This window comes from Haliaeetus leucocephalus, unplaced genomic scaffold (genome assembly GCF_000737465.1).
Source record: "Haliaeetus leucocephalus isolate CR32 unplaced genomic scaffold, Haliaeetus_leucocephalus-4.0 Scaffold384, whole genome shotgun sequence".
NCBI lineage: Eukaryota > Metazoa > Chordata > Aves > Accipitriformes > Accipitridae > Haliaeetus > Haliaeetus leucocephalus.
In genome coordinates this window covers 8709742-8726981 of record NW_010972820.1, presented here as the reverse complement: position 1 = coordinate 8726981, position 17240 = coordinate 8709742, and the positions used below count along the sequence as shown (strand labels likewise).

Genomic DNA, 17240 nt, shown 5'->3' with positions numbered 1-17240 from the left:
CAAGCCGGTGTGGCCGTCAGGCCCAAAGGGACGTTTCTTAAAAAGCTGAGCCGGCTAGGAGGGTTGCATCTCACGGTTCTTTTAGAAATACCTGTCATCTGTGGGATGCTTGGTTAGTTGGGTTGGTTTTTGGTTGTTTTTTTTTTCGGATAAGCCTCGTCAAAAAACAAGGACATCCACCCCCAAATTTCTGATTTTTTAAATTGGCAGAGGTTTATCGTTTAGCAGAAGTCTCTGTCAGGTTCTCACAGTACGTGGCTATCGATGAAATATATCGAAAAAATGTGGAAATGAAACATTGTTTAAGAATTACATTTGTGAATGGATGTTTTAGTTATCCTTTAAGGCTATGACTGTTAGATCTTCACTGCCTTACGATGTATTTTTTTACATTATATTCTAGCATCCTTGGAAGCCCTAACTTTACTTCATTTTATCTGGGCAAAAAATTAACCAAATAAGAGGTCAAATTCTGCAGACATTAACTGATAAGTGTTTCTATTAAGGCACACTTGAAATTAGGGAGGAGTGCTGTTGCGTTGAATGGGAACTTAGTTACCGAATGCAGACTGAAAAATGAGAGTAATCCAAATTATCCAGTTTCTTAGTCTAGTTTACATCTGACTTCTGAGTGTAAATTGTAAGGATTTGAGTCTGGTGAGTCAGTGCAAAATTATTCAGTATGCAGCATTTACCACAAAGTATTTTCTTACAGATTTGTGTAATTTGAGAAATAAATTTATTGCACATCATCCCAGGAGTAGCAAATAATGTAAACTGATAAAGAAAAGAAACAGGACAACAGTGAAATACCCAGCTGTTTCTAAGAGTTCAGTTCAAGTGAAGACAGCCAGTTTTTTACTTCAGTTTTTAAATTTTTACTTTAATGACCATCACTAGGCACTTATATCCTGTGAACTGACTGGGAAACTACATAAAAATGCACCTGCTTCAGAAAAAGACAGTTCTTTGCTTTTCCGTATGGTTTGGACAATAAACAGCTTCAGGTCCAGTGTGGAAATCAAAAAGCAAAAGTAGGAAGAGATGAGACATTACCTCAGTGTTAAAGATACAGTGGGACAGAAGATGCAAGTTCAAGCCCCTGCTCTGTTCAAAGGACAGACTTAAACCCAAGTCTTTCATAGTCTAGTTCGCGCTCTTATTTTCAAAGCAAGGCTGCCTCTTAGGTGATGACCATTTACTTATTTATATAAAGCAAAAAAGTCCAGACATTGAAATAGACTAGTTAAGAAAAGGGACCTGGCCCCAGGTTTTCCATATTCTGCAGCTAACCTAAGCACCAAGTGTGCAGTCGGTCTCTAGTGTCTCTCTTGTTCAGGACAAACTCATCTGTGTGCTCTCGTGGAATTCTTCAGAAAAATTTAAAAAAAGAGGGCAGTACCAAAAACCAGAAGGAAAATAAAATTGGGAGGCATGGCATGTTGCTTCTGACTCTGGCAGTTTCTTTCTCTATACAGGCTGGAAGAAAACTACATTGTCTGTGAAGGAGTTTGTTTACCAAGATGCATCCTATATGCACATTATTTAGACTTCTGCAGGAAAGAGAAGCTTGAACCTGCATGTGCTGCAACTTTTGGGAAGGTAAAAAATAAATGCCTTCATAATTTGTTAGATTAATTCTTTGACAGAATCACAATTTAGTACACCTGTGTCAAAATTCGACTCAAATTCACATGTTTTCTACTGCTCATGTACATGGAATCAGACTAACTACACTGTTCCATATGAAGGGATTTTATGACAGCTTTAGGAGAATGAAACTGAAATTCCCTTTGATTTATTGTTATTTCACACAAAAAAAGGCATTCTCTTCGAGAGCTTTTTTTTTTCCTCTTTGATGATGACATCAATAGGGTTCTTTCCACAAAACCACATCTGACATGGAAGACACTTTTAATTATACTAAAGGCAGTGTAAAGTGAGATGTGACGCAAGAAGCAATACAAGAAGGGGAATAAAAATTAATAACACAGATTGGTCCTGAATGAAAAATTGTTGATTCATCCTCTTTTGTACCCTTCCCTACAATTAATCCTGAAATCATTTAATGAAAGGGAGATGTGAACTCTCCACATTAAATCCTGAGTAGTTAGTGAAACAGGAAACCAAAAATGCTTCAAGGATCATCTTTTTTTAAACATCACTGATCTGGTCATTGTTCATACATAGCAAAATGCATTAATTAAATTAAATAATAATAATGGATTTAAAATCCAGTTCATAAAATCTTCACTTACTGATTTTTTTCTCTTGAATTGGATATACTGAAAAAGTATATGCCTAATTTTCATTACACAGTTTCAGTATAAATGAGGAAGACAATAGCTTTCCATTTAAATATTGTTTTGACAGTGATCTGTCTATTAGATGTATCTATTAGATCTACCTCTATTACTGAATTACTTTTTTACTTAATAAACCTTTTGCCCTAAGCATCATTCTTTACAGGAAGAGTAGAATGTTTTTAGGGCACTAATCTCAATCTCAGGAGTCCAGTGACAGAATCTTCTGCTTGACTTGGATTAAATCACATAACATGAATTCTTTATGTGCAGCATAGAGCTAACAGAAACTTTCATAGGGTTTTGGTGAGCATGAATAAGTTTAAGACTATACAGCACTTTGATAGTGGACGACACACAAGTACCTGTTAGGCAAATATTTGCTTGCTTTAACCTTCAGATCACACTTTTCAAATCAAAAATCAATTTGTTTTTAGTTGTTTGACTTTGAAAACAGAATAGCTAGAGGACAGATCTTTCCCTGGTTCTGTTTAGATCTCTGAAGCAAAAGATACAGTTGTAATTTAGGGACCTGAATGAAACAGGACCCTTGTGAAGAAAACTAGATTTTAAATTGTAGAAGTAAAAATGGAAAGGAAGAACAGGTGGGAAGGGTGGGAAGGAGTTTATGGGTGGGAAGACTGGAGATACACAGCAAGATGGACGGGGATGGAAGGACCCCTGCAGTGTAAAACATGCTTAATTGTTTATGTTGCAACGCAAGTGTCACAAATATTTATTCATGGACTACATTATTAGACCATATATCTACACTATGATTTTTCTATGAACAGATTGCTAAGAAAGTATACCAGTGTTAGAAATTAATACAGTTATTTTCTCTTTAGACCATTCGCCAGAAATTCCCTCTCCTTACCACAAGGCGGCTTGGAACAAGGGGCCATTCAAAGTAAGGCACAATTATCTGTGTATCCACTTATAGAATACATTCTAGGAATGACATGTATTTCCATGTCTCCACAATATATACTAACTGTCAGGGAGGTTTATTCAGATGACAAGCTGCAAGTGATAACTTTTATGAAACCGATACAGAGTTTGAGTTTGAAAACATTACCACAGTCATAATTTCTAAAATTAAGCTGATTGAGCTTGTAAAACTTGTCATTATATTTATAGAGCCATGCATTTGTTGCAAATAAATGTCAAAATGTTATATATAAAAACATTATGTAATACATCTGTCTTTGTTACAGCTGCTCATCTTTCTATAAATAATGTGCAATTTAACTACAATTTTATTTGCCTTTTGCAAACCTAACAACTTTCATTGTGTTCTCTACGTAACAATATGGATTAATTTAAAGACACTAGAAAAAAGCATTGTCTTAAATTGAGAAGAAAGTATACATCTTCTCTTGTTGTGGGTAATTTAAAAGTACACAACCTGTAGTGCAGTCATTTCATGAGTAATGTATCTGATTAATTTGTATATTTGAGCTGTGGAATATTAGGCTGTAGGATTAGATCACATTTTGACATGGGAATTTAGCTATAATATAACTCTGTGTTAGGACTTGTGCCACTATATTCCCCTTTTCTCTAAGACATTTAACAGTATTAACACGGAGATACCTCATGCCCAACATTTCTTCGGCAGATCCCATATCCCTACTGACCTTGGTGGTATTATGTGCCATATTTTCATATGGATTAACTGTTCTTGAACAATTTCCTCAAAGGGATGAGGCACCAGGAGGTTTTGTTTGAACATCTGGCATTTGTTTCTCATTTTTTTCCATTGGAGTTTTCCTCAGAGACTTTTCCTCTGCAATTCTCATTTCCACTAAGATACATTTACATTGTTCTTGCTGTGCAAAAAAGGACCTCACAAAAGGCACAAGTGACAATATCTTCAGTTCAAAGACTGAATACAGCAGCAAGTACTTACAGAGAAATGACAGTATAAATAATGATCTTTGATTATCTATTTATCGATCTCTGATGTTGTGGACTATATTCGCCTCAGAACATCAGGCTCACTGAGGAGCAAATTCATTTTTGCTTTCACCAGGTAGCAGTTAGTTACACAAATGCAATTTAAAGAAGTATTTCCATAAAATTAATAAGCAAATTAAGGGGCTGTTCCTCAGTTTTTGTAAATGACTAGTCACCCTCTGCTTTTATGTCAGCAAGGACTCTAAATGTTGTAAGCTGTTTCTATGTGGAATAAAGCTGGGATACTGGGACTGGTAAGAGACACTTCTTACTAGCAATTAGATCCTATTTTTTTAAGCATGGTAGTGTAGTGACATGTTTTATTTTTGTTGTTGCTATCATTATTTTGATATAATATTAGTAGGAGCAGTAATAGTACTAACTGTTCCTAATAGTGGTGTTTCATATGGCAGTATTGCCTAGGAGCTCTCATCATTGTCGAGGGCTCTGCTGAGCCATATGCTGTGAAAGCATGAAAGGAAAATGACAATTCCCCGCCAATGGAATCGTTGTTCTTTTATCGCAAAGAAAAGCTAACTCCCCACCAGTAAAGTGCCTTAATGGACACTGCATGCATACACAGTAATGTGTCGATAGAGCCTGGCTGTGGTCAGAAGAAAGCAAAGAAAATCAGTTACCTTTTCCATCATCTTCAAGGTGACAGAAATTGTTTTTCTCCTGCACTGAAACAAGGCCAAGCTCTTCCTAGCATTCTCACGAGCATGAATTGGATTTGAGAAAGAACTCCTGCTCTAAGGTGTGGGATACAGGTGCTGTGTTAAGGTGTGAGATACACAAATATTAGTTCCTTCTCTGATTCCGAGCAGCATTTGTCATCTCCAGTTCCGGGCGAAGGAGAGACTTAAAAACAGATCTAATAAATCCTAGAACTTCAAGTCAGAGTCTCTCTGTGTTTACATCCAACAACCCATTTATACAAAAGTGTCAATACTAAAACACTCATTTAAACATTTGACCAAGAAGGTACAACATATTGGACACAATTTTGTTAACAAAGTTCATTCATCTCTCATGCCCATGCTAATCACTCCAGATTGTTTAATGTAGGGGAAATTTTCTATATTCCTGCTGAGTGGAAGAAGACCCAGCACAATAAATACTGCAAACTGCTCTCTTCTTAGATTAGTATTTCATAGGCAACAGTTGTCTGCGCAGCAGGTTCTGAATCTTCCTTTTTGCATAGGTAATGTTGAACGTACTCTGGTCACTGCTAGAATTCAGTTATAACTTTCACAGTACATGTATTACCTGGAGTAGGTATTTGGGAAAACGTATATACTGCTCAATCCATAGACACAGAAGACTGTTTGAGCTCAAGTTACAATTTAATTTCTTTGTAGACTTTGATCAATGATGAATCTTAGCTTTTATCCGTCATGTCTGAAAACTATTATCTTATTTATTAGGAGTGATTTAGTGGGTTAATAAAACTGATATGGCAGCTGGCCCTGTGATAACAAGTTATTGCAAGTCCCTGAACAGCTTAAGCCTATCATTTCCTTATCAGCTATCATTTGTGTCAGTGTATGCTAAAATCAGGGCTGCTAGTTGCATAGGAACATATGTTATAACAAACCACTGAAATTAAAAGAGGAAAGCAGTTCAGCTGTTTTTTTAAAAGGTTTGTTACACAAATTGAGAATAAGTTCCTTATGATAACTGGTTTCATTTTATTAATTATACAATAGTCATATAAATAGTAAAATACTTATATACTGTACTTTCACATAGACATATACATATAAAGAGGCAGAAAGAAGGTACTTGAAGTTGTAGGTTAAAGATGTTATCAGTGTGTCTGGGATGGGTATACTACTCTCAACAGGGAGCCCAAAATAAGCTATTCAGCTAATGACTTTGGCTTGTGAGAGAATAAAAATCTTCATAACTTATTACTGTAAGAAGTATGCCAGACAGATTATAATTTTTTCATTGCTTCTGTGTCATGACTAGAAAGCTGTATTTTTTAGTACTAAAAATTCAACTACAGAAATCGCCGAAGGAAATCAGGATGGTAACTGCTATGCCTTTAATACACACAGAATAGGTACTGAAAATATCTATTCGCTACATAACAAAATGTCACAATGGTAAGTTCTGATATCTTGGGGCATTCCAGAGCAGGAACAAGTATATTGCCTACCACTGGAAACCTGAGAATCCAAAACATATAACAGTTCCTGTTTCTAGCCCAAATATGTTAATATTGAATTGGATGTTGAATAATTTAGATATTGAATATTATCTATGTAAGGAAGTAATGCTTTTCCTTGCCTCTGGCCCACTCCAACTTTAGCAGTAGGGAATTCCAAATTTGTGGTGAAAGTGTGAAGTTTTATTTTTAGAATTTAAAAAATGGCATGTGATTCAAACTGGGAGGTTTAGGGTGTTGGAATGAGACGTAGGCAACTACTTGCTTACATGGCCAATGACAAATGTGCAGATAACATTGTTAAAGAAGTGGTCACAGCTCTTATTTTGTTTTTCATCCTGTTCAATGCACAACCTTTGCAATGTCAAGACTAAGTAAATGCTGTTATTTCAAAGAATCCATACATGTATATTTTCAATACCTCTTCTGTCACATCTAAAATTACTTCATTTTCATGAAAGAAGAAAAAATGTCCATGCCTTTTAGCATTTGTGTCAGAACTCTGTCAAACATTAGGAGTTTCCACATCCAGGTCTCTGGCCCAAGTCTATCTGTTTAATAATCCTAAACCAAAAGTAGTAGTTGAAAAACATTAGGACTTTAACTCACAACATAGGTGACACAGTGCTGCATGTGAACTGGAGGACAACAGTCTAGCATTATGGCATTTAATGAAAGGTCCCATTGGTATCCTAAACCACCCTGAGGTGTCACTTTGCTTTGATCAGCCAACTCTGACTTTAATGGATAAAAAGGGAACTGTTAGGAACAGATGGTCCTATATCTGAGCTTCTGAGTTTTAACAGGCATTTAAAAATGGTCAGTTCACCACATCACTATCCCTCAGAAAAATACACCTAGGGGGCAAGAAAACCAACAATAAAGAAATAGGGGAGAAACTTTTGGCCTTCCCTACGGGTCACCAGGTACAAGTGCGATCTAGTGGTATTACGTAGACTCATCAGTTTCAGGCAAACAGTAAAAGCCATGATGTTTAACAGCAGCCACTTTCTGTTACGTTTCTTGGCTGTAAAATCCCAAATGCACACAACAGACTGTCCAGAAACAGAATGACTATTTCAGCTGAGATTTTCAAAGCTACCTGGGCTAAGCAAATGTATCACCCTAATGAATATTTTCTTAAACATCATTTGTATCTAATGCCTTTAGTCAGCTTTGTCAATATAAAGCATTTGAGGGTTTTGTTCTTATCTGTCACTGTCCCATACAAGAGCAAACACCTAAGATTGTGATTTTTTTCAATGAGCATCACCAGGAACAGCAGAGATGAGCTGAAAAGTTTTGTTTATGTGTTCTATGAACTATTTGCTGGCGGTTTTGTGTCTTAAGAGTGCATTTCTTCAAGCTTTTGAGAAGTTTCAGTGAAGTTGGTCAATACGTTGCAAAGTGTTACCTCTGTGTTAAGTCTTGGTTTACATGCAATGTACTTGAACTACAAGTGTTAACTTTGAAGCAGTTCAGTTAAAACAGCTGCCATGGTGTTTTCAAGCTAATTTTAGTAAAAAACAAATGAACGTGAGTATACTGTCCATAACATTCCTAGGCAAATTTGGTTTAACACAATCAGTTTTTAAATCTATTGAGTGGAATTTATAAGACAGGGCCTATCACCTTTGACAGATGAACTCAAGCAAACTTTGCTATGACTGGTAAAGAAAGAGCTGCCCCCAGCTTGCTCTCCTGCCCTTCTCCTGAAGGTCACTTCTTTTGTAGCAAAATCAATGGAAAGCAGTAAGTATCTACTGCATAGCCAGTTTTCTTAGCACCAACATACCCTCTTTAGTGTCTTTGGTTGAGGTGTTGGGCTTAGCACTGCAGAGCCTGAGCAACAGGCATGTGTTCCTTCTTCCAGCTCTATTTGGGAGCAGTAATCTCCAGGACAGCAGTAAGGGAGACAAGTGTGGATGAGAACTGCTTAAGCTGCTAAATAATTCAGAGTCAGTCAGCCTACCACCTGAGAGAAGAATGAATGAATGACATGTTAGTATTTTTAGTCATAGGAGGCTGAACACTAATTTATAGGGTACACTGGCAAGTTATTTTCAACTGAGAAGTCCTTTGTGGGACTTTCTAAATGTAACAGTGGTAAGCCTGATAAAATAAACCTGGTAGATCAAACCCAGCACCCTTTCAACAAATGAAGTAAAATAAAAGAGAATGCACATTAGGGAAAAGAGATGTAACATGTTTCTAGGAGATTTGCTGTTCGAGCTACATTCTTGTAAGAGAGAAAGTGTTTTAAACTTAAAAGTCCTATCCTTGAATTTTGGATCAAGTAATGACAATACTGTTTTCTATGAGACCAGATTTTGTTCCATGTCAGTGAAAGGAATTGGTAGACATTGTTAAGTTTTCAGAAAGCATTGAAAATCAATTTGACAGTTTGCTTTACTTGAGATGTCACTCATAAACACTCCTCTGTTTTTTTCCACAGGTATCACTATTATGGAATTGGCATTAAAGAAAGCAGTGCATACTACCACTCTGTGTTTTCTGGAAAAGGCTTAACCAGGTACAATAACGTAAATTCTGAGACTTAGTCAGTGAAGGTCTAACTTTAACCTTCCCTTAGGAAGGTATTTGTAGGACACTAATTTTTATTGATACCAGAACTAGTAATGCTGAATATCTCAATGTCTGGCATTCCCAGATTTAAGTAGCAGCTTGCTCCCTGAAGACATTGATTTTGTTTTAAGAGGTTGATCTAGAGCTTTTGCTAGTGTCTTCCAGTATGGCCCCACCACCGTCAGTGTAGAGCTGTATCAACTTATAACAGCAGAGGATTTGTTCAAGTTCGTGTGAGGTAGCAAAACACCATTTCCAGAACACTTGTCTCATTTTGTTTGCTTGTGTGTCACCCTCTGAGTTCTTTCCCCAGGACAGCTTCCCATTATGAAACGTCTGGAGAATGGTGTGAAGCTGGCACCTGTGGGCAGGAGGGAGGGGTCAGCGTAGATTAATATTTACAGGTCCTTTGACTGGCTAATATCAGTTTAAACCTAACCCAGGAAGCTCTAATTATATTTATTTAAGGGACAGCTAGCAGGATCAATACGTTACGATAGCTGCCTGTTGGTTTGCCAAAGATTAATAGTTCGTAAAACAAATGTGTCTGTTCACATATGGCTTGAATGACGGCTTTCATTGTCTACGGCAGTGTACCTGTATAAATGGGGACTCTGAGAAAGGAAAGGAATAAATGAGTTTATAATCACATATATGAAACTCAGCCGCTGGTAGATTTAGGTTATATCCAAAGAGACTTTTTCCAAACAATAGTACAAGTGTAAAAATTGAGGGTAATGTTGCCAATGATGCTTAAAAGGATGGATCTCTCCAATGCAGGACTTAAGGTATCATAGACTGGAATATGCTATTTCCTTATCCAGTATTTATCCAGAGCTGCAGAGGTGTTACTGGTACACAGAAAGATGAGGTTCCTCATAATACAAAATTATCTTGAACAAATTGCTCATTTAATTAACTAAAAGACAGTTATTTTCATTTAAGGGAATATAATCACTCTTAGTTGTCAGCTTTATGTCAGTCAGTGCCCTTTTCATGTAAAGCTCTGTCCTTGCACAATCTAGCAGCAATGAATGCAAAGAAAGTGGAGGTTCTGCAAAATTCCCCACGTCTGGATTTCTGATGGTATACACTCACATAAAGATGGCATAGATACTCTCTAGGATTTTCAGGAGTGCTCACTAGATTCACTGGATTCACTAGATTCACTAGTTAGGAACCTTTTCTTTGTATTAGGACTTGTGCTCTCATGTATGAGATGTTGAATTTTCAGGGTCCAGGAGTCAAATTGCCTTCCTAGCTGATTTAGAGCAGAAGTTCAGATGCTCATTTTGCACAGTCTGGGCCATCATTGTGGATGGATTTGTCTGTGTAAAGAGAATGACACAGTAGCCTGGGGTTAAGAACAAGCTTCTGGGTAAGGAAAGAGTCAGGCAGTGTAGGGATTCAAAATTGAGAGTGAATCTCCCAGTTGCTTGCTGCTGCATATAATGATCCATCATAAAATCTGTCCTTCGTCTGATGTCTGTTCCGGTAGGTGAGCTATAAAAATTGTTTCTGGCTCAAGCCTGGGGGAGAAATAGGCAGGGAAAATATAGGGGTTGATAATGGTATCAGATCACACCATGCCCAGGCACAAATGTAGGCATATGGAGGCCTTTACCAGCAGGCTTGCATGTTAGATGGCAGCTTGTCAAAAGATTAGAAGGGGCAATGGGCCTCAGTTTAGTTGCCTAAATATAGGCCTCTACTGCCATTTCAAACTTAATTGGCATTCATGTATTAATATTTAGGTAATTGAGCTGAGTACAGTAGTCCTTAAATGCAGGGTTGCAGATGCCTGAATCCTTAAATTGCACTGTAAATTCGACCTCTTGGTTCCTTTAAGTATCAAGCCTTGCACTGTGAAAGGAGCGTACCTAAGACCAGAAATCATTAGCATCCACAGCACTGTGTGAAGGGTAGCTTTAGCTAGCAATTAAGGCTCTGGAGGAGAAATGCTAGCAGATGCTGCCTCGTGTTTTTGCTGTACATTCTGTGTACATTTTGCTGCACATGTGGAAATCCACAGTCTGTAACAAATACATCCAGCTATGAAGCTAATTAACTCCAGGTTGTAATCAACTGAGTGATGCCTTCTTTCATACTCATCTATCAACAACCAAGGGAACTCTGTAGGTAATATACACTGGATCATCACGTGATGGGAACTGTCAGGCACTTGGCCTGGGCAGGAGGAATTCCACAACCACACAGCCTCTGTTTTTCTGTCCTGCCAGCAGAGCATCTCAACAGCATGAAATCACAATATTGCCGCTATTAATTGTAAGACCTCATGTTGCCCACAGTATCTTATCAGTTGGCAGCTAGCAGAACAGGAAATAACAATAATCAAACAACATTTATCATTATACTGATCCATTAGAATCTCTATCATTACACATCCTCTACTTTAGTAGTTATAATTTAAATGTGCTTTCTAATTTCTGCACTGAAGAGTTGCCTGATAGTCCAGTGACTTCACTGGGAATCTCTCAACTGGACTCTTAACAGGACATGTGCTATACTGCAACACATTTTTGCCAGTTAATGAATCTTTGATCTCAGAAATGCATTTCATCTGCATTAAAATAATACTGTGGTGAAAAAGAATGGAAAATCACAATGATTTCTTCATTTTCCTGAGAAGGGTAAATTCTAGATATATTTTTTCTACGCTGAATTTAATCATCTATATTGAAAACTTTATGTATTTCCTCATAAAGACCTTATGGACTTGCAGCTGTGCTAGCCTTTTGCTATTTGTGAAGTTGCAAAGATCCAGAGAAAAACCTGAAACTGAGTTTTATACTCTACTATTTGGTCAATGATCTGAATCTTCATGTTTCAGAAGACATCAGTAGGTTTCCTTATATCCTCAGGCACTTGCAAACCAATGGAAGAAGTTAAGAAAAAAGCATGGTTTTTTATTATAGTTACATTTGGAAAAGTGTGATCATTTTTCTAATTGATCTATTTTATATATCTATTTTATATGTGTGTATATATATACAAACTCTAAAAATATTCTGCTTATGAAAAAATAATCAAATGTGTTTATTTTCAAAGGTTCTCTGGAAGCAAGTTAAAGAATGAGGTAAGTGCTATAGTCTGTTTCCTTTCACTTCTGATATAATCCAAATAATATGTGACCTGTGGTTTTCTTCACATTCATTTCTTTGAAAATTACAGCAATATTTTTCATTAAAACCTGCATAACCTTTTTTCATGAAGCTGAGTATTTGCTCCTCTAAATATTCAAAGAAAAATAAGATTGGAAGGCACCTTCTGGGGTTCCTGTTCCAATCCAGTTCCCATAACTGCAGAGGTTCATAATAGATCCTCTTAAGCAAAGGATCAAGCTCTAGCTTAATTTTTTACATCCATTACTTTTGCAGGAGGGCTTTTTCAGAATCTCATTTGTCTGACTGGAAGCCAAAAGATTTTTTTTTTAATAAACTGAATTTTATACCTCCTGGTCAGGATTGTCTTTCTCTATTTTTTGCTCTTCGTGACATTTTCCTGTGATACGTCTTTTTGCTGCTTTTGCTTGCTAGATGGAACAAGCAGCAGCTTTTAGACACTTCTGATCAGCCTTATAGCCTTTCACTGTACTTGTTCCTATTTGAATATCTTTATAGAAAAAAAATCATAAAGTCTTCTAAATGGCATGTCTCCAGTTTCTATTGGAAATATCCTTTCTGATGAACCCTAGAACTGCATTTGCTTTTTTGTTCTTTTTGTTTGTGGTTTTTTTCCACAAGTAGCCTACATTTTCACTACTGTATACTATGGTATAGTCACTGTCATTCTGGTTATATTATACTAGAAATACTCTGATTGTATTATACTAGAAAATTAGGGATTATTGTACCCTAAGGGTTAAGGATTGCTCCCAGGATTGTTCTTTGACACTAAGTTCAACTGGCATGGAATAGCCTGCATTCATATTATTAAAGTCCTGAACCTACACAACAACATAGGCACATCTCAGCCACATTGCCACGGAGAAGAGTCCCTAGCATGCAGTAACTGTTGAAGCATGACTAGGAATTGTTTGGGAGACTAACTGGCATGGGCCAAAAGAATGCCAGGGGTCATTCTGAATAATACTGTTCCAGTATTGCCTGGGAATGTTTTCTGACACCGTTTAATTTAGTAGACTAAATATACCCTCTGTGACCAGCTGATACACAACAAGTCTTTCTCCTTTTTCATTTCCAGATAAGCAACTCCTAGCTGATAGCAGGAATTCTTATTGGTCCCTGAGAGTGTAGCTTTGCTCTATTGATTTTCATCCCCTTTATTGCCATTATCTCAAAGCCATCCAGGTCTTTCTACATGACCTCTTGGTCTTCCTCTTTATTGATGATTTCATTAGTTCATGTCAGCCAATTTAATCTATGAAAGTTCAATGAGATCAGCCCCAAGTCTGGTCTTTGAGAATCTTCACATCAATCCCTTTTCAACCCAGTAGTTTCTCTGTCAACAGAATTTCTTAGCATTTCAGCTGAAGTCAGTTTCTTAAACATTTTACATTCTTGTACTAATCCCCATTCTCACCAGCATAACTGATCATTTCCCATGGTGACACCACGTCAAGTATTTTAGTGAGGTTCAGATAGATTAGTTCTGCTGCATTTTCCCTGTTCAGATAATCAGCTATCTTGTAAAAAAAAGACAGTGCTATGCCATGGGATATCCCCAACATACTCAACAATTCATGAGCACTACTACAGCATTCATTCTTCCAGAGTTTGGGGATGGAAAATGTCTGGTTCCCTTGGCATAAATGAATGCACATTTACTTCCATCTCTGATGTAGCATTCCCAGACTGTTTGGGAATTGACAGTTCCATAAACCTGTCTTGTTTCTGACCCAAAGTTCAATACTTCATCCTCCCAGAAAAAGAATTACAGAGAAGTCAGTGGAAATAAGTGAGAAAGGGCACATCAGTATGAGTTTTTGATTGTCTAGCTCTGTGTTGTCTGAAATTATTTAGGCAGGTCTTAAAAGAAAAAAAGTCTTTCATGGTCAAAACTGAATTTTAACAATCTCAGCGTACTGAAAATTTGGCATCATACTTTCTGTTAAAGTGAACAGGTGATATATCCTTATTCATTTGCTTGAAAGTACATGCAATTAGGTATTACAGAAAGATTTACAATGATTGCATAAGGTGTACTTCTTGGTAGGAACATAAAGACATTGAAAAGATGTTAAAGCACTGATTGTCTAAATATACTGAGTAAATGGCATTTGAATGAACACTTATTGAGTGCCAGGGACACTGTTTACTTCTGGTATGTTTTATCACATTTTCTAGTATTCTTTCTGTAGGGGGAGATATCAGCAAATTCTTTTATCTAAACCAGTTAGTGCACCATTAGAGTCTGCATGGTTAATTAGGCAGATAATATTACTGTCATTATCTTAATGTTAAATGGCCATTAGAAACAGATGGCATTAAATTGAAAAGGCAAGTGGCAGTGGGTTAAAATATTAAGCCTAGAACTGAGGCACAGTAATATAAGTCCATTAGCAAGGTAAAAAACATTGCAGATTATCATCTCTTAAACCTCCCACCACCATCACTGCCTTCTTATAAATGAACTAATCCCTTTTAATCAGAGCTTTTAATATATTTAATGGGTAATTGCATAATAAAATCATTAAGATTACTCCCATTATTAAAAAAAACAAACCTCCTGATACTGATAGGCAGTTGTAACATTGCAAAAGTATTGACACAGAAGAAGTACTAATGTTTCTAAATTTCTACAATTTCTTTGACTTAGAGCTTTATGTGTATTTGAATAGTAGATAGCACAGGCAAAGTGTGTTTACATAATGTATGCTTTTGTTCCTTGCTGTCTGTTTTGGCAGACATATCACCCTATAAAAGTAGCGATATAGAAATGGTGAATAAGTCAGTTACAGCTATGGTTTTCTGAATTCAGTATTTTATAGAATTTCACTTGAAACTGGCCTCCAATTCATGAGTCAACATGTACAGGAAAATACTCCCCTTTGCACACTTTTACACTGTATGTTACATTTTATACCTACAATTCCCGCTTCAGTGAAATCTGACTGTATGCAAAGGGGTAGGAAGAGAGCACTTCAAGTACTGTTCAAATGCCTCGTGCCAGGTCATAAATTCCATCCATTAGTACAAAGGGAATCTGCGCAGAAGTATTCTGCAGGACTGTGCAGAAGGCCTGCTCAAGGCTCTGTACACTGCCTTGACATAAGGACTGGGTGGGCTAAAATTTAACAAAGGATTTCAGCCAAATAGTCGTCTTTAGGTTTGAATGCAATCGTATGAGAATAAGTACAATTCAGTCAGTAAGGACAGAATCATAATACAGATTTTATTGCTTCTCTTGAGGGTGAAGGTTTCATCTTAATTATATCATTTGAGAGCTTAATAAGCTTAATGTGGTATGCATTATAAATATAAGCATAGTAACACTATCACTAGAGAATGTTACTGCTCAGCTTTACTGAGAAGTAGACTAATTCAGATTTTGTGAGAGTATTAGGTTAGGAGTCAAGGGTTGATTTACCAAATATTGCTTCATGGTCAGTATCCACACATACAAGGCTGCTTGTTGTTTCATCTTTCAATCCCATCTCTCCAAAGGCTAGCATCTAATAATTATTCAAGATCTTTTCTCAGTCTGTAACTAGTACAAGATGCGTCTACGATATTTCAGATATTTAAGCTAAACAGGCTTAAGGGGTGAACTCCAAGAACTGAAAAAATCTCTCAGTTCAGCAGAATTTAGCATAATTCAGGAGGAATTTATCTTGTCTCCGGGTCAGCATTGACCATGCCTCAACAAAGTAACTGAAGAACACTAAATGGCTGGGAATATCATTCTTACTGAAATATGAAACTGGTGCTTCGTGTCAAGTCTGCCACGATCACAGAGAGCAATAAAATAAATACTTAGTTCAGAAGTGTCCGTAGACCCTACATACCATCACATCCATAACACCATAAAATGTTCTCAAAATTTATGATAAACTAAAATAATGGTTACCATAGTAAAACAGCAGAAATCACTACTGCAATGCTATCAGAGCAGGAAGTTTGCAGGGAAGAACAATAATATCTCCAGTACTGTACATCCTTGCACTAGAAAGATATATATTAAATAAAACTTAAGTCTCCCTGAGGATGTCACAGTCCTTACTGTAGAGGAAAGTAGTATTCTACTTTAGTTTTTAAACATAGATTAAATCCAAGCTTGTAGGATTCCATGAATTAATGTGGCTCAAAGGCTGCATCACTCTAAAAACTGTATTTGGTGGAGTTTAGATCTAGACACATATTTAATTACCTTCCTGAGCTGGAATCCAGATCTGGATAAGCATCAATATTTTTGAAGGATTATCTGAATGTAAATATTCTAGAACATTGGGAGACTCATGGGATAATATACAAGTTTAGCATGAATTATTGGTTTCAGTTGAATCTATCTTAGCTATTTCAATGTTCCTGTTTTTTCTCTTCCATTTCAGGGTGGTTTCACTCGTAAATATTCTCTGAGTTCCAAAACTGGAACTCTCCTCCCAGAGTTTCCAAGTGCTCAACACCTTTTGCTTCAAGGGTGCATTTCTAAAGACAAGGTAAAATGTGAGCTACTTCTCTTCTGACTTACAGATCAAAAATTGCCCCAGAATGTTTCTTCATGTCTTAGCCTTTGAGGTATTGACATGAAAGGGCCAGAAATGTCCATAATCAAACAGAGGTGACTGATTTATAGAGGGGGCAAACCTTTACTAACACCGATTAACCGGCTGTCCACTGGAAAGGTGGTTGAATTATTTACCTATTAACTGACCTAGTATTTTACAAACTGATGGTATGTAAGACGGGGAGAGCAAACCAAACAAATAACTGAGAGTTGTATTCATTCCAAATGCCTTTGGATTTAAGGTAAATGTTGTTCTGATTAGATCAGAACAAATAATTCACAACAAATAATTATATGAACTTTACTTTGATTAATTTTTTGAAAAGAGACTATGAAAATCTGAGCATATATTTTCTTTTTAAATTAGTAAAATTGTATTCTTCAAATCAATACTCAGTATCGCGTGTCCTAAGGGTAACTGTTCAGTTAGAAGTATTGCTGACATGTTTTATGTCTTTTACTCCTTGCCTCTGTGTTACGTCTGTGTTGTTTCTGGTCACATTACAGGCTGC

At 36.7% G+C, this 17240-nt stretch overlaps 1 protein-coding gene across 1 annotated transcript in view; it reads left to right on the top strand.

Moving 5' to 3' along the window:
* The window catches only part of RFX6 (regulatory factor X, 6), a 34734-nt gene that overhangs the window by 765 nt on the left and 16729 nt on the right, over nucleotides 1-17240 (top strand). Inside the window, exons 3-7 of the mRNA XM_010573459.1 lie at nucleotides 1479-1602; nucleotides 3152-3213; nucleotides 8891-8968; nucleotides 12091-12118; nucleotides 16553-16660. Coding sequence (XP_010571761.1) covers nucleotides 1479-1602; nucleotides 3152-3213; nucleotides 8891-8968; nucleotides 12091-12118; nucleotides 16553-16660 — 400 coding nt within the window. The remainder of the gene's footprint in view (nucleotides 1-1478; nucleotides 1603-3151; nucleotides 3214-8890; nucleotides 8969-12090; nucleotides 12119-16552; nucleotides 16661-17240) is intronic.